This window comes from Dermacentor albipictus, chromosome 3 (genome assembly GCF_038994185.2).
Source record: "Dermacentor albipictus isolate Rhodes 1998 colony chromosome 3, USDA_Dalb.pri_finalv2, whole genome shotgun sequence".
In the NCBI taxonomy this organism is placed as follows: domain Eukaryota; kingdom Metazoa; phylum Arthropoda; class Arachnida; order Ixodida; family Ixodidae; genus Dermacentor; species Dermacentor albipictus.
In genome coordinates this window covers 13,835,426-13,853,690 of record NC_091823.1, presented here as the reverse complement: position 1 = coordinate 13,853,690, position 18,265 = coordinate 13,835,426, and the positions used below count along the sequence as shown (strand labels likewise).

Here is an 18,265-nt window from a genome sequence, read left to right as displayed (position 1 = left end):
CCCTGCCGATACTGTGGCAAACATCCGAACACATCCCATATCCTCTGGTCCTGTGGACCACCCCCACCTCCCCTTCCTGCCCCCACAAATCTTTCCCCTAAGCCCTATGCCGGGTGGCTGACAGAAGCAGCCAGCGCCGACGACCAACGGTACCTTGCGGCGTTTATCAGTGCTGCTCTGAAGAATGCCGCAAGCGAGGCTCTGGACTGAGGGCCTTTCCACGTTACCACCGAACATGAAAATAAAGTTTTTTCTTTCTCTCTCTCTCGCCTGAGCACGATCAGCTCTATAGCCATCCGAGGTTTTAACAACCAGGCAATGACGTTGGCCAGAGCTTTGCAGTGTGGCAAAGACGAAACAATTCTGGCAAAGCCCACGTCAAGATGACTATCGAAATTAATGCGATTAACATTCAGGCAATATAGAGCGACACACCGTGCTACCGAGGGCACGTTTACTTACAATCTGTTGTGGCCGTTCTCAGACTTCTGCTTCGGCTATGTGCGACGTACACCGCCTGCGTGATCGGCCCGCTTTGCTATGACTCTCGCTCGCAAAGGTTGGCCATGACCATGACTGCAGGACGACGATGTATGCCGACGGCGACAGAATTACAAAGACGATGGAATTACCAAGAATGAATGACGTCGATGGAACGGCGAAGGCGGTAGGACGATGGCGTGACAATAGGATGGCAATGGTGTGGCAGCATGATCAGCGAGACGACAATGGCAACAAGGGAACGGTATGGCGACTGTATGAAGACAACTGCATGGCGACAATGGTTTGGCAACGACGGTGTGACGAGAATCGGATGGCGAAGCTGGAACGATCACGACGATGGTATGACAACAAATGCATGACGGTGGCTATGACGACGACGATGGCCACGATGACATGACAACGGCGACATAACTGCGATTGAATAACGACAGCGCGACTACGATGGTGAACAAGGAATGACGTCGCTGGAACGACAAAAGCGTGTTACGGACGACGGCATGACGATTTGATGAACTTTCAGAAATGATGATGATGATTATACTACAGCGTTACGCGGACGGCATGACTACAACGGGATAACATGATCACTGTAGTGCGACGATGGAACCACAACGGCATCACGACCCCGAGGACACACCTAGTGGCTCAAGTTAGACAACTTGGATCGCATGGTCAAGAAGACAGTCGGATATACAGGCAAAGAGCGCCTGAAGTAGGCAAATAACGGTCATGGCATTAAAAGGCGGGGCGTATAGTGGGCGCAGGTGATCACTGGTACTGTTCATCCGGTTACCAAGGAGTGCCGCTAATGTACACTAATATGTTCAGCATATTGCTTCCGAGTCGTGGTTGCCTGCCCAGACTTTCCCACAAACCATGACACCGCTAACTTAAAAGTTTCATAGGGCTGCAGTTTTTAGTCAATTTTGCGAAGTTGCAAATAACATTCCAGGGCTTATTACGGGCCCGACTGAGGCCCGAATCCGACTGAGGCCCGAACCCGACTGAGGCCCGAACCCGACCACAGCCCGAAGCTCCTAGACCCGTGGCCGGGCCCGAGTCAACAATTGCTTACCCGGCCTGATCACGACCCGCGGGCCGTGGCAAGCCTGAACCGGGCTTTTCGACCAGACCGAGCCCGTGCAGTGCTATAGGACGAAGCTCCCTTTACATCTATAAAGCCTCACGTTGCAGATGTGCCGTGGAGCAGGAATGGACAAGGAGTTGTCGTGTTACTTGTTCGGAGCGAAGTTCATCTTCGAGACCGACCACTGTCCTCTGACGTGGCTCAATCAAATGTCACACAAAAACGGCCGCTTGCTCCGATGGAGCCTCACTCTCCAAGAGTACAACTTCTCCGTTAGATATAAGAAGGGAAAGTTGCATAGCAATGCGGATGGTTTGAGCAGGCTAATTTGAGTTCTGCGTTTGAGGGTCCCTCCTAAATTTTAGGGTTACTAGTGTTAACTTTTCTTTAGGCGAAGAAGATCCCCTCTCATTTAGCAGAATTCCCTCCATGATTGCTGAATGTGTCAGCAGGAATTTGCTTCAGAAATTGGCATAGCGAAATGCAGCATTTTTTTTTTGTTTCTGCACTTATGTTGAAAACGACGACGAAGTGACTGCGAGCCAGAACGCTATTTTTCTAGCTCTGCAATTTTCGAATGCAGCAAGCTGCCAGGAGCGTGCTGGTGTCAAGTTTCAAGGTGGGAAACGTTGTTTGGCTACTTTAGAAAGCACTTCCGCCCGAGCAACGCCGACGCCGCGTTCATACGCTGGGCACGCCTGGAGGCAAGCCTAGGCGAGCTACCGCCCGCCAGGCCTAACAATACCCAAGCCCTAAGAATCACTTTTCGCCAAGCATGGAGGTCCAGGTCAACGGAGAGGAGATGTCTCCTGAGGAATTCGGTGAAGATGCCGGTTGGTGCATGATCGGCTCCAAAAGCCGGTCCGGCCCCAGCGCATCGCGGGATAGACCTAAGAACGAAGCCTACTCCCGCACCGGCGAGGGAGACGGTCGACAACCACCACGACGCTCACGGAACGTAAAACAACAAATACTCAAGGCCAGCAGAATGCCGGCTCTACCGAGGAACGACATCAAGATCGTCGTTAGACCCAAGGGCGGCCTCAACACCGCAACGATCGGCGCAGTCAGGATTGCGTCAGCTATATACCGGGCTGCAGGAGTGTCCGATCAAGACGCCAGCGAAGACACCGTCTGCCCCAACACCCAGCAAAATATCGTAGTTATCAGCACACCCAGCAGCACCAACGCAGAAAAATACAGGAAGCTCGAGGTCATCAGGATCGGCGACCGCCAATACGAAGTCAACGCCTATGAAACGGCGCCCGATCATACGGCCAAGGGGGTCATCCGAGGCATACCACTCGAAGAAGACTCCAGGACAATTAACTCCAAGATCGTGAACGACAGGAACCCGACAGCCCTGGCAGCCAAGCGTCTTAGCAACACGACCACAGTCATCATCGCCTTCGAAGGCCTAAAAGTGCCCACTCTCGTCAGGTATGGAGGCACTCTGCTTCGCTGTTCGCTGTACAGGAAGCAGGTCGACATCTGTCACCAATGCGGTAGACTGGGGCACCGTATGGACGTCTGCCCAAATCCCCAGGACAAGATCTGCAGGGGCTGCGGTGCCAAGAACCCAGACCCCAATCACCAGTGCACGCCAAACTGCCGCTTATGCGGAGGGAAACACCCTACGGCAGACAAATCCTGCCGAGCAAAATTCAAGACCCCGTATATAGTTAAGAAACGAAGATGGGAAAGGAAAAGAGCCGAAGCGGAAGCAGAACTCGAGGCGGTCAAGGAATCCGGAGAAGATCAAGCCCCCGCCCTGCAAAAGCCAAGATCCAGATCCAGAGGCCGGGCCAGGTCCAGATCGACGTCGGCTACCGGGACCCCTCGTTCCCGCCAGCACAGCCAGTCGAGAAGCAGAGCTCGCAGTCGCACCCCAGGACCGGGCCGAGCCAGGTCCAGATCCATCCAGGCCCTCCCAGAAAAGGTGAGCTGGGCAGACGCGGTCAAGGGTGCGCCAAGGCGCGGGGTATACGGAGTAACTGCCTCAGAACCGCAAGTCACAAAGAACATAGACAATGAGATAATTGCAGAAATAAAACGTGAGAACGCCATGCTCAAGAGCCTTGTACAACAGCTAACCCAAGAGGTACGCGAACTGAGAAAGGTCGCGCCTCCCGCGCAAATCCCCGTACCCACTCCCGTCAGTACTCCTGCTCCGAGCAACAATGGCGAGGAACCGGACAACGCAACCCCACCCGCGAAAAAGCGAGCCGTACAAAGCCAAGACACCAGCCGCGCCGAACAGGCTAGATCGGAAATAAAAGCCATGCTTACCGAACTACAAAGTGCAATCGGCAATCTGTCTTCCGCCATATCCGGCCTCACAACCAGGGTGGTCAAGCTCGAAGAATGTGCGATGTGGGCACCGTCTCTGTCGCAATCACCACAGCCAAACATGGGAACTCATAATATAAATCCCGTAATCTCAGATGTTCCCATGGTGGCACCGCCCCCCGTGCACCGCTCCAGTTTTTCAACAGCTTCTTCTTCAAGACTCCAGGATGGCCAGACACGATAAAGAGTTATTGGTCTGGCAGTGGAACTGCAGAGGTATAGCCGGGAAAAAACCTGTCCTACAACAATACGTAAGAAACATCCAACCCAAACCCGATGTGATAATGCTTCAAGAAACCGTGGGCGCGTCGGCCAACATCCCGGGCTACCACGCCCTCGTCCCTAAATTCCAAAACGATAGGGGCATTGCCACACTAATCAGAAAGGGTCTAGTACCCATTGAACATGAGATTACAGGCCCGCAGGCCGAGCATATAATGATAGAAATTATTCCTAACAGAACGCAAAAGAATAGCATCTTCATATTGAACATATACAGTAGCCCATCCAAAAGACGGCAGCGTTTTCTCTCCCTGCTCAAAAAGGCAGCCGAGCTCGCCGGCCTGAACCCGCTAATAGTGGGTGGGGATTTCAACGCGCCGTGCCATGCCTGGGGATACGGCCACACCACAACCAAGGGCAAACAGTTATGGCAGGACTCGCAAGACTTAGGATACACGATCATCACGGATTCCAGCGCCCCAACGCGTATGGGCAATTCGGTTGCAAGAGATACCACACCGGACTTAACAATGGTCAAAAACATCGAGAGGGCTACCTGGAGAAACACCCTAGAAGACCTAGGTAGCGACCACATGATCATCGAGATCACGATCCCCCGAGCGGGAACCACCCTCCCAGTCAAAATCTTCAAATGGACAGACTGGGACAAGTTTCGCAAGCACCGGGATATCAGGCAAGACGACGAGCCAATCGGTGACATTGACAGATGGATCGCAGACTTGACCAGGGATGTCGGGGAGGCCACGCAAACCATCACTCCCGATTTCCTGACGGAGAAGATGGACAGTCGCCTCGCCCACCTCTGGGAAGCCAAGAAATCCATAAAAACCCGATGGCAAGGGCAGCGGTTCAATCGAAAGCTGAGAAAAAAGATAGCCGACTTAAACAAACAAATCGAAGAGCACTGCAACACCTTGAGCAAGCAACAGTGGGACGAAGTCTGCAATGCCGCGGATGGCCAACTCCACAACGGAAATACGTGGCGACTGCTGAGGCACCTACTGGGCGAAACCCAGTGCAAATCCAAGCAAAGAGCCGACATGCAGAGACTTCTGCACAAAGAAAAAGGGGCGGCGAGCGAGAAGCAAATCGTCATGAAACTCTGCGACAAATACCTCCCGCAACGACCGACGGTCGAGCACGGCCGGTACACTGGCAGTCCTTGTCCCAAGTTAGATGAAGACTTCAGTGAGGCGGAAATCAGAACGGCACTCCAAGGACTCAACAGCAAGTCAGCCCCAGGACCGGACAGGGTTAACAACAAAACGCTCAAAAACCTGGACGACAAATCTGTTACCAAACTCACGGGCTATATGAACAAGTGCTGGAGAGAAGGCCGCATCCCGGAGCAGTGGAAGAGGTCCAAGGCTATCCTCATACCCAAGCACGGAAAGCCGTTGAGTTTGGAGAACCTACGCCCAATCTCTCTCACGTCGTGCGTGGGTAAGGTCTTGGAACACGCCTTCCTGAACCGTATCAACAGCCATCTAGAAGAGACGGAAGCCTACCCCCACACCATGATAGGCTTCCGATCCCGCCTGTCCACGCAGGACGTTATGTTACAACTAAAGAACCAGATCCTCGACGACAACACAAGAAACACCAGAGCCATCCTAGGACTAGACCTGGAGAAAGCATTCGACAACGTCGCTCACGAGTCGATCCTTAAACAAGTATCTAATCTGAACCTGGGGGAAAGGTCCTACAACTACGTGAGGGACTTTCTGAACGATCGCAAAGCCACCCTCACGGTTGGCGACCTCGAGTCCGAAGAACGAGCCCAGGGAAGTGCAGGTACCCCCCAGGGCTCAGTTATATCTCCGCTCCTTTTCAACTTAGTCATGCTGGGTCTCCCCAGCAAACTACGCGAAATCGAAGGAATCCACCACGCTATATATGCAGACGATATAACGATATGGGCAGACCGCGGCAGTGATGGGCAAATTGAACACGCACTACAAACGGCCATTAACAAAGTGGAAGAGTACCTCCAAGGAACGGGCCTCAAATGCTCCCCGAGCAAGTCCGAACTACTCCTTTACCGGCCCACGCGCAGAGGCATGCCACCAAAGAGCTACACAGGACCCCGGGAGTACGAGGAAATCCGCCTGTACACCCAAGACGGAAACGCAATCCCCAAAGTGAACAAGATCAAAATCCTCGGAATGATCATTGAGGCCAACGGAGCTAACGGCGAAACCGTGAGGAAGATCGCAGGCAAAGTCATCAGCGCCACGAGACTCATAAAGAGAATAACCAATAGACACGCGGGCATGAAGGAAGACAACGTCATTCGGCTGATCCACTCATTCGTTGTCAGCCACATCGCCTATGTAGCCGCCTACCACAACTGGTACGTCGCGGAAAAGAACAAGATTAACACGCTCATAAGGAAAACGTACAAGATAGCCCTGGGCCTACCGGAATCGACGAGCACCGAGCTCCTGACTCAGCTGGGCATATACAACACCATAGAAGAAATAGCCGAAGCACAACGCATCTCGCAGCTCGAACGCCTGTCGACCACCACGACGGGAAGACACATTATGAACACGCTCGGCATAACGTACCACAACCAGCACGGCCAGAAAATGCAAATCCCCAACAAAATCAGAGAGACCATTACGGTGGCAACCATCCCAAGAAACGTGCACCCCGATTACAACCGAGGTAGACGAAAGGCAAGAGCCGAGGCTCTGCTCCGTTCATTCGGCAGGGACAGAAACGCTCGCTTTGTTGACGCAGCCGAATATGCGAACGGCCAAACATACGCCGCCGTAGTCATAGACGCAGAATCAAAAATCAGAACCACATGTAGTGTATACACCAAACACTCAGAAATAGCGGAGGAAGTAGCGATTGCGCTAGCCCTCACAGAACAGGAATGCGAAGTCGTACTAAGTGACTCACAAACGGCAGTAAAGAATTATGCCAAAGGTCGAATTTCCAAGGAAGCCATGTCCATTCTGGCCAAAGCGGGCAGATCCAAAACCGCGAGCTCGAGGATCATATGGTTCCCCGCGCACGTCACCACGGAAGGCGACGCGCTCCCGAACCTAAACGAGACGGCGCACCGGACGGCGCGAGACATGACCCGCCGCGCCGAACAGGGCAACGCCTCTCGTACGATAGCGAACGCTTCTCGAGCAGAACGGGACAGGCTCACAAGATACAACGACATCACCAGTGCATATTTGAATGCCAGAAGGATATACCCCCCGCCGAGTCCCAAATTGAACAGGAGGCAGGCCGTCGCCTGGCGACAACTCCAGACAAACACGTTCCCTAATCCATTCCGTCTCAAACGCATCTTCCCAGATAAGCATCAGGATGACACGTGCAAATTGTGCCAGGAAGGACCAGCAACACTCAAACACATGCTGTGGGAGTGCAATGTAGTTATAGGAGGGATGGCAGTTACTCCGGAGACCCTGTCGTCGAGGTGGGCCGCCGCTCTGCGCAGCTCAGACCTCGGAATCCAGACGTGGGCAGTCCAGCAAGCCCGTGAGGCGGCGTTGAGGCAGGGCCTTGACGTTCCTCCATGGGAGACCTGAGCCCGGGTCGCGTTAAACCTTGCCGGACGTACAAGAAAGTTGTATCCATCCATCCATGCACTTATGTTGTTGTTTTTTTTTTTTTTTTGAAGCCTAGCGAGTCTAAAGTGAGAGCCAATGCACGTCATCTCGGCGCAGAGCCGTGTTGTGGGGTTCGTTTTGCAGTTGCCTGTCCTTGTTGGATGTTTTGGGGCGGTGACATCAATGCACAAGTGGTCGCTGCGAGCCAAGACATCAATCCCCCCCCTGACCAGCAGCCGTTCTCTTCCTGCCTAGCGGTTGTCAGCGCTAGACAGTCGAGATTTTTCGGGCCATGGAGGCGCTGTTAAGAATGGCGAGCTGCAGGGCAGGATTGCCACCCAATTACGACAAGGGGGCAAGACGCGCATTCCGCACCCTGTCCGTCACTGCAGCTAGGAGGCGTTCGAAGAAGCGGCCTTTGTGCTGCAAACCGCCGCCTTCCTATAGCCCCATCGACATTGTGACGGGACGAGTTCGGTGTGTGAACAATGGTTTCGGAGTTCCCCAACGTGGACCTGATATGACACGCATGGACAAGCTGCCGTGGGGAAGCCGTATTTTGGTGCTTCTCATGCTCGTCCAGACGCAAGACAACGAGCTACCCTCGATGGGCGCCGATACTTCCCGGAACGGCACCCCTCCAACGCCGGCGTCGAACGCGGTTGCCTTTGTGTACGTAAACTGATCTGTGGAGCAGCGGCGAGTTGGTGATGAGTAAACGAACAGTCGCCGCCTCGTATGGCCGGCGGACCGAGTGTATAAAAACTGTTGTTGTGCGAATGCTGGGGACACTTCTCGTGAGCAGTCATGTTAGACTGAGACACTTCTCTTGAGCGGTCATGTTAGACTGAGTCACTTCTCTCATGCAGTCATGTTGGACCGATACTCTTTTTCTCAAGCAGTCATGTCAGACTGATTTAATTTCTGTAAATAAACCCTTTTTCCTCGTTCTCGATGAGAAACAGTTCATTTCATCAACGATCTCAGCGTAAATAAGTTGGACGACGGCATGGGCCAGCTACCTTCGAATTCATGCCGTACTCCACCCAATCCTGACAACGGTCACTCCAAGCGAATTTTTGCTATCACCGTCGCCGCGACGTTCCGTATGAAGTCCAAGGGTGACAATACCGCTGCCGTGCGCCGTATGCTGCACGTGCGAGTGAAAGCACGCGTGGGGAGCCCAAGATTGCGGCTCAATCTGGCGCGCGCGAGAGGGAAGGCGGAAAGCAAACGCAGTCTTCCGATGCCAGCGTTCTGACAGCGAGCGTCCGCGGTCATCGAGTGTGCTGTGTTCATGTTTGCCTGTGCGCGCTGACACCATGCTTCATAATTCAGCTAGTAAGCCAATGTTTCCAAGTTTATACGGCCCATAAAGCTATCCTTACTTCGTATAACTGTATAATTTGCTATCGCAATCGATGCTTTGACTTTCTGGCGAAAGTGCGACTTCTCTTTTTCACTACGAACTTCTAGGACATAGCATCGGCAGAGACCAGACTGGCTCAAATAGCTGCACTAAATGACGATAGAGAGGAACTTGAGATGGGCAGGGATGCACTTCTTGCGCATCTTTTGAGTGGCTTTCCTAATCCAAAATTGGTGTGCTAGGCTCGTGGGCGTGCCGTGTTCCTTTAAAACGTTTTCCTTGTAGTATATACACTTCTCTTGTGTTTTACCGCGAGTTGTCAGACTGTCTCCTGTGTCCGTCCTTCGACGAACCGCATGTCAGAAAGCGTGACGGACGTTCGCAGATAGTTTTCGAAAATAATATTTTACATAAGACAATTTGGTTATAACGAAAGCCCGATACCAACTACAATATTTTTACTCGGGGGCATGGAGTCACTGCCACCACAAGGAAAACACACAAACACTGTTCACACCACGTTACCAGACTCAAACTGCTTTATTTCAACACACACGCACTCACAGAATAAACTGCCCGAAAAGAGGAGAAAGGTATGGTAAGTTCATGGCAGTATAGAGTTAAAAAAAAGAAAGAAGAAATACGAAGAATGCAAAAGCGAGCACTACGCGTCGTTTCACATCGGAGGCGCCTGGGCTCCCATCTTTGCAGCCATCTTGGCCATGATGTTCTTGATCTTGGGGTTGGACTGATATTTGCCGATGTTCAGTGGGTTTCGACTGATGTCTTGGAATGCCGCAGCCACCTCCGGATCCTGCCGAAAAATACATCGGCAACATAATTGTTTATGCACCAGTCTCAAAGGTGTCCTTGTCTCAGCTATTTCCTTGCCTCTACCGGGCCAACCGTGGCAAACAAAACTGAAGTTCATGCAATTAGGAAGAGTCGTGACGCAATTACGTAGAGTCAAGTAAGGATATCGAGTTGTGCTATTGCTATAAGCAATTATGACATGCGCGAGTCGTTATGTATACACGAGCAGCGCGGACTGTGCTGAACGACGTTTTAGCAACGTTACGTTGGTAATGCAAAGTTAGGTGTAGCACTGTAAAAATGTACGCCACCACCTCCCATCTCTACCACATATGCCTCCTCACACACAAATGACTACACCTATTCCTACTCCGAACATTTGGTATCTCACGGACATTTTGACCTTCAGGGATCGTTGCGAAAGGCGTGGTATGATGACGGTCTGCCCGCTGCTCAGAGCCTACCGCACACGGTCTGCCTCCCAAGCAGCGCTAATTCACCCACGCCGGCTCAGCATAGCGTCTTACGGTCTGGCATGTCTCATGAGCTACTCTCGCCGGTGCTTCGGAGTTGTGCTTGTCTCTCTACCTACCGCAGATTTTATGAAGCGCGCGTTCCACGCGGCTCGAGATGCACTCCGAGGCGACTCACCTGAAAAGCCGCCAAGATCTCGGGGTCCTGAAGACAGTCTCCTAAGCCACCGGGCATGCCGCCGGGCATGCCTCCCGGGAAGCCCGGCATGCCGCCGAGGTCGTCGTCATCCTGCGTTGCACATGCGTCGCCGACAGTGTATTTCACGGAAATTACCTTGCTCGTGAATTGGAGTGTTACTTCCGACGCTGCTAATTCCTACTTGTAGTGAAAAGCTCTTGCCATGTACCTTTAATCTTTGGCTGTCGCATATTGTTAATGCGTATATTGTATAATCCTACTTGGACCACAGTGGTCCGCAGGATTGTAATGTTAAATAAATAAATAAATAAAAGTTTCAGTGGCGATTTTACGGCAAATGCGAGATATGCGTGAGCATTACATCCCACCTCTATGAGGTCCCGCATTCATGACCTAAACCGCGTTCACCACACTGCAGTGTTCTTCAGGAGCTCACTCGACACACGTCCTGTCGACACACGAAGAGCGAAGTGCTCACATATACACCTTTTCTTCCCCACTTTGACACTCGTAATGCAAATTCGGCCTAACGCACCAAGGAAAGGTACGGGTTACAACAAACGCCGTGGTGGAAAGTCCCCGCTTAATTTTGACTAGCAGGGATTCTTTAAGATGCACCAGAAATTCGACGAACGAGCGTTCTGCTTTCCGCCACAAAGCAGCGCGGGCCCCCCGGCCGCGGCTGTCTTCAAACCCGCGATATCGCGCTTTCCAACAGAACGCCCCAGGTGTACGCACACACCACCGAAGGTCTACGCTGACTTGACTTCTGAACCGAGAAGAGCGTGATCGTTTCGCGGAGAAAAAAAAAATGTAGCCGCACATATCTAGGATGCACCCGAGCTATTAGAGATACCGTGATGGTATTACTTGTGTCAAGCCACCGGCTGCAACGAAGACTACTCTTGAGCGTTCACTGATCCCATCTCAGCCAGAATGAACAGCTTTCGCTTCTCTTTCAAGAACAGCAGAGAGTCTAAATTTCTCGCCGACTGCGACTACGTTAAGCAGTGTAATGTGCATGCGTGAATCACGCGTTCGTCGTGCACAAAGGTGCATAGTCCACCAACAGTGGACACATCCAAGCCAGTGAAGAGACCAATGACCGTTAACGCTACAAAATGCCAAACAAAATAGTCATACAACATAAATCAGGCTCTCGGTTAATCATTCTGTGCATTACAGTACATATATATGCACATACGCACCAGCTGCTCCTTCTGCTGCTGCTCGTACTTGCGCTGCTGCTCCTCACGCGCCTTGCGCACCCTCTCGGCGCGCTCCTTGAGCTCGCGCTCCTCCCGCTTGCGCTCCCACTTGCGACGGTGCTCCTGTAGCTTCTTGGCCTGCGCACGGCACAACGACCCCGCCCTGAACTGTCTTGCATTGCTCTGCAATTAACACACACACACACACACACACACACACACACACACACACACACACACACACACACACACACACACACACACACACACACACACACACACACACACACACACACACACACACACACACACACACACACACACACACACACACACACACACACACACACACACACACACACACACAGCGCCAAACACAACTGCCCAAACCAGGCATCGTGCCTGATGAATATGCTTTTATCTGTAGCGTAGCCAGACATTCGAGGGAGTCGGGAGGGAGGCGGGGTGCCCGGTGTACCACACCGTGGCTACGCCATTGGCTGACAATGCGACGGCGGAGACAGCAACCTAAGTCCATCGTCCACCGAAATAAACCTATGCTGTAGCGAAAAGGGAAAGAAAGCAAAAAGACAGACTGCGAAGACGACGCCTCACAGTATGGTACAATACTGAAGAGCGTTTTAGCTCCTCCGCAAACTTCTTACCATTTACTGATTACTCCCTCCTACTCTCAGGTCTCAGGATCTGGACGCCTGGCGCCTTCCCACTGGTCACCCGGAGAGCCGGCGCCTCATATTCGTCATTACCTCGATTTCTACAGGACTAAAAAAATTGTCAATAATATCTGAACTGACCTCCTCCTTTGTCCCTCTCCCCGCTCTGATGGATCCACCTTTACGATTACTTTAACATACGTTTTAACACGCAACAACAGCAGCAGGACACCTCGCCGGTATGCAACCTTATATATCTCGGCAAACCACAAAAGTTAAGAAGTTTGCGGACAAGCTATAAACTTTATCTAATAAGTTATAACCGATATCGTAGAGTGCCGTTCAGTATATATGATGGCCGAAGCGATTTTTGTCAGACTTCGCCATTCCTCAAGATGCCGCAACGAGACGTTGGGCAATGTAGGGAACAGGGATATGAAAAAGGCGCACACATAATACACACAGCTTCCGGCAAGCCAGGCTGTGTTGTGTTCAGTGGATGGTTTGACAGAAGTGCCCAGCGTTTGGGGAAATTAAGTAAAGGGGAGTTAAAGGGCTCAAGAGGATCGTGCGATACGCATGAATAAACACTTAGCAGTCGTGTATTTGAAACTTCACTTCCTTCTTCACTGTTTCTCAATTCCATCACTGCTCACATTGTTTCAGATCGGGCTTCGCGACCGTACCACGAGCAAAATTCAATATTCTTCTGGTGCGTCTGCATTGCCTGGAATTGGGACATTCATGTATTGCTTAGAACACGCACACATGCTTTTTACCATTTGATTTATTACATAGTGTTTCTTTCTTTTTTTTTCTTCCTACCTTCCTTCTCCGTCTCCTCAAAAAATCGTTCACGATTATGCTTGTCGTACGGTCAATCATCGACATGCGCAGAAAATCAGCAGAATCAGAACGCGAGTGACGTCAGAACACCAACAGAGGTTTCGGGCTGTGAAGATTGCAGTCATGAGTGGTGACGCCAGGACACGAACATGGGTGGTCCCGTTTCATCACCTCATGGGGTACAATGAGAAGTCGGAGTTGCCGATACGTACACGATATAGCCTCACTACTTTGAAACTCTTGTGGTAGATGCCAGGAATGAGGACACGCGTGACAAGCTTTTGGGCAGCTGCGCCCGAAATTCTGAAAAGCAGGGTTCTCAAACAGAAATCGTGTCGAGTACAATGTGCACACAGCACCAGTACAAAAAAAAAGGGGGGGAAATACGTATAGTTTGCGTTCTAAAAGTGATTTTTGCAAATGTATCTCATAACTTCACCCGCAGCCATTACTGTTGTACAGGTATCGTATTGAAGAATCCCTCTCATGAGACTTTATTGTGGCGCAGAAGCAAGGAAGATTACCAGTTAAAAAAAAAATGTGAAGCCTCCTGTGTGAATGATGACACCATGCAACTGTGTGTCGTTAGCAACATCCTGGAGAAGCTTCCAGCATTATTTGCGTTCTTAATTATTAGAGGTGGACAAATATAACATTTATCGAATAAGAATCTAATACGAACAGTAAGTACCGAATGCCGAATAGTCAAACGCAGACGCATGTACTTACGGTAGAAATTTTTATTTCTGTATAATTAGATGATATTGTTACCCTGCAGAAGCCTCCTGGATCCGTTGTCCTATGCACGCCATGTCGCCGCGTCGGCTTGTCTGAAAAGCTGCTGCCGCAGCTACACAGGGCCCTACATGAGATTGCGACAGCTTGACGACGTGAACTACGAGATCGCTACGCTGGACTCGCGCGTTCCCACGAACGTTGTGCATGTGTCATGGCTAAAGCCTTACTTTGCCGCGAGTTCACCTCCCTTATAGTTATCGCAGAGGCAGGGGTTATGTTTTAAATAATCAGTTTTAAAAAGATCACCAATTTTCAATAAATCTGCACGGATAATCGATCTTTAGAAAGAATAAAGTTCTTTAGAGCTATCATGGGTGCAAACAGGCTGTCCAAGAAATAATGGCTGCAGTAAGGAATAAAACTTAAAAAAAAAACGCTAAATAAACGATTGCCAAAAAACGATCAGAAATTGTGGGGGAAAAGTTCTCTCATATGCGTCATATTATATATATATATATATATATATATATATATATATATATATATATATATATATATATATATATATATATATATAATAAAGACGACTCAACGGCGACTGACATCCTAGAAAGACGAGGTCTTCAGGGGCGTATTAGTGTACCATATGGTTTGTAGTTCCACGCTTTACCATGTTTTTTATTCGGGAGGGAACAGATGCTGCCCCAGAAGACATGTATTTACACGGTGTCTACCAAGATGATGTCAAATTCCCTGAGTTTTCTAGGTTTTCCCTGAGTGTCTTTGCAAAATTCCTTGAGTAACACAGAACTTTGTTTTATGTCAAGACGGGCTGACACCATGTCACCCGATAATGTCACTTTCTAGTAAGCATGTTAAAAAAAGAAAAGACTTAAACCAGTTTGAATAGTAAGGAGTAGTGTTTAGTTTACTCAAAATAGAAAACTGAAGGGAGGTTTTCAAATGGTACAGCGAATAATTTATCTAAAGGAAAAAATATGGTAATGCCAATGGGAATCGAGTCGAACATTTTCAAATACGAATAAAAAGAGATGCATACAGGAGCGAATACTTTCGAAAATGAGCTATTTCTATCAATTGATAGCCAAGTTCACTGGTATTAGGCCCGAACTTTGACACAAGTGAGCAGCTGGAAAGTCAACCTCAACTGTCCTGACATTGTCTCAGCCCATGCATAATGCCTCGTGTTGCGCTTCGCTGCTTTAAAGAGTTTATTTTGGTTTGGATGAGGGTCACCTGCATCTCGGCGTCAGCCGATAATATGCTTTTTAAGCTCAAGCTTTTTCAAAGAAGAGGCGGCATAGTTCCTTTCCCAACTATCCCTCAGTGCGACGGTCCTTTCTCTTCGAGAAAATGAATGCATGCTCGAAAAGGCTCTGAAGGCCTGCCAGCACACTTATTAGGCATATCAATGCTCGTACTATGACAGGAGACGGCGGGTGCACGCGTGTATAATTATGGAATACAACTGGGTCCCGCGGCAATTCCCCTTCCCACGCTTGTTAAGCTTCAACGCAATACTTTACGTATGCTTCACCGCGTAACATTGCTGTGCAGAGGCGAAGTTGCCTTTCGGGAACCGGCATTACGCAACGCGCCGATTAGCTTGGAAGCCAATCGCGAGGATTACAGAGGCGAATTCTTTCGATGCAAAACGCGGCACCGAACGGCAATAGCCTAAATGGCGAACGTCGAAGCAGCTAGGCCTAGCGCTGCCGCGGTGGTGGCTACAGCTGCCAGCGGATCTGCGTGCGTGAGCGCCGCGGTTCGAGGCGGCGAGACAATCAAAATGGAGGCGCCGGTGGCTTTGATTAATTCCGTTTCCGACCTGCGGTCGCGGCAAAAAGTCTGGAAAATCGGACGGCGAAGGGTACTTGCGTTGGAAATTTCAGACGTTGTTATACATTGACACTACGGGGTACGGGCGGTGCTGCGAAGCCGTCCGCATTATCGGGCATGTCCCAAAAATCGGGCGTCCGGAAAATCGGCCGTTGTCTGTACAATGGAAACTCCTCTAGTCGACGACACGGCGTCAAAGACAATTTGTTACGATTCCTCTATTTTCCTCTCGATTCCTCTCGAGTCGGCATTGGGGCGATTTTCGTTCCTTTTGAATAAAATAACAGCTACTTTTCCCTGACAGAAGCATCAGGCTTAAAATCCCTGAGAAATCCCGGTTTTCCCAGTTGGTAGACACCCTGCTTTATTTATTCGATGCCATCCTCTGTTGAGCACCTATACTGCACCTTACCATGCTTTAGTAACATCTCACTCGCACCTGAGCCCTGTACTTAACATTTACTGTTCACTTTCTATTTAGACGGCACTATACCTTCGGAATCGGCTTGAATTTGTAGAACGCACTAGTTGCACGATCGACCCACATTTTTCGTTCAGTAAAGCCACACTTTCGGTCCCGGCTTCAGGCACGCGCAGTTTGAACGAGCACATCTGGGATTCATTTCGACATTTTGTTGCTAAGTACGCATTACTATTGCTCCATACATATATATCTCTAAGCAAACTTGGTGGGTCTTTTTCCTTGCAAGCTTCATTTTGAGCATTTTCCTTTGCCCTACGTGCACTAGAAGCTTCAAATTGTCCAATTTACGAGACAAATGTGGTTAGGTACCCAGATCCCACGAACACCAAAATGATCTGATCTTCAAAACTGCTCCATAATTTTTGGGCCATAAACACGTGAAAATGGCCCGTTGCGAAGAAACCAACACCGATCGTGGCGCAAAATATAAAAATTATACATGACAAGACTGCGAAAAACACTAAATGACAGACTACAAGCAACGCTCACAGGTTGTCATGTAGGCTTCCGCAGCGAAACCGAAAACAAATCTTCCAGTATACACTTTGTTCCTTCATTCCTTTGAAAACTTCGGTCGTTGTTGAACATTTGATAATTTGCGATACTTTGTAGAAGACGGAGAACAGTAACAAAAACATTAACAGTCGGTCGCTGCGAAATATTGCGTTAGTTTCCAATATCCGAAACTACCAAATAGTTTCTTCTCGAATACGAATAGTTGGCGTGTAATATTCTATTCGTGCTCGAAACTTCTAATATTCGCCCACCGCTAGTTCTTATTGATAAACAAATTAGCAGTGATTAATTAAACTTCTTAATTATTAACTTTACGGCCACAATGTAAATGCAAAGTTTGAAAAGTACACTTGAAGAAATCACTAAGTTGTTTGCAGCGCGTTACTATTATTTTTTTTTTCCGTGCTTAAAAGAAAGCGAACGAAATCGGAACACAAAAAATGCTGGGGGCTTTTCCAGGAGAGAGAGAGAGAGAGGGGGGGAGGGGGGCAAAGGAAAGACAGGGAGGTTAACCAGAGATTATCTTCGGTTGGCTACCCTGTACTCCAGGAGGTTGCTAACAACACTTAGTAGGTTCCATTCGCACGGAAGGCGTCACATTCGTACACGGTCCGCGTTAGCTCGGACACCTTGTCCAGTGCAACTGTATTCGGTGAGAAAAGATAATAATAAAAACAAAATAAAGAAAGCTACCCGCGCGTCGCTAGGCTGTATCAAAGCGCATTGCGATGTTCCGCTGCGTCCTATTTTTCGCCGCTTCGGTTCTCCCATTCCCTCTTCATCGAGTGAAAGCGGGCTGGGAGCCGAGGCACGAAAATTTACGCGCTTGCTTTCGTTCTTCGAAAGCCATAACTCCATCCGCGGCTGGCCGCGAGCGAACCCGCGCGAAGCCTTCCGCAAACACTCGGCCGGAAAACGAGCAAAAAGAGGTACCGCACTGGCGGGGAAACAAATCCCCGTTTCGGCGCAAGTACATCGCCAAAGTTACAAACGCCAATCGAGTGCACAACTGGAGGGCACTGCCAATATTAGAGCGGTTCTCGACCATCCGCTCCGCGTGGCGCTGTAAGTGCGTTGCAGTTACGTACGAGAAATAATAGGCCGAGCAGGAAAGCGTCATAACAGTGGGGAAACAAGAGCGGAAGACAGCTCACCACACTAACCACCTTTGGCGACAAACAAAGGTACAGGCCGAAGGGCATACTCGGGAGTTAAAACCTTGCACGCTAAGAACAATAACGGTGAGCTGACAAATCATTTAGTAGCTGCCTGTTGCGAATTCAACTTTGTTTCCGGCACTTTCAAAGTGAGGAGAATGCGTTCACTT

General features: G+C 49.9%; 1 protein-coding gene across 3 annotated transcripts in view; it reads right to left on the bottom strand.

Annotated features, from left to right (window-relative positions):
• Positions 1–9,648: 9,648 nt before the first annotated feature.
• LOC135898875 (hsc70-interacting protein-like) overlaps positions 9,649–18,265 on the bottom strand; it is a 46,364-nt gene continuing 37,747 nt past the window's right edge. For all 3 annotated transcript variants that reach the window (XM_065428055.2, XM_065428056.2, XM_065428057.2), the window contains exons 10-12: positions 11,821–11,958; positions 10,592–10,702; positions 9,649–9,941 (exon numbers count right to left, since the gene is read on the bottom strand). In XM_065428055.2, coding sequence (XP_065284127.2) covers positions 9,804–9,941; positions 10,592–10,702; positions 11,821–11,958 — 387 coding nt within the window. In that variant the 3' untranslated portion in view covers positions 9,649–9,803. The remainder of the gene's footprint in view (positions 9,942–10,591; positions 10,703–11,820; positions 11,959–18,265) is intronic.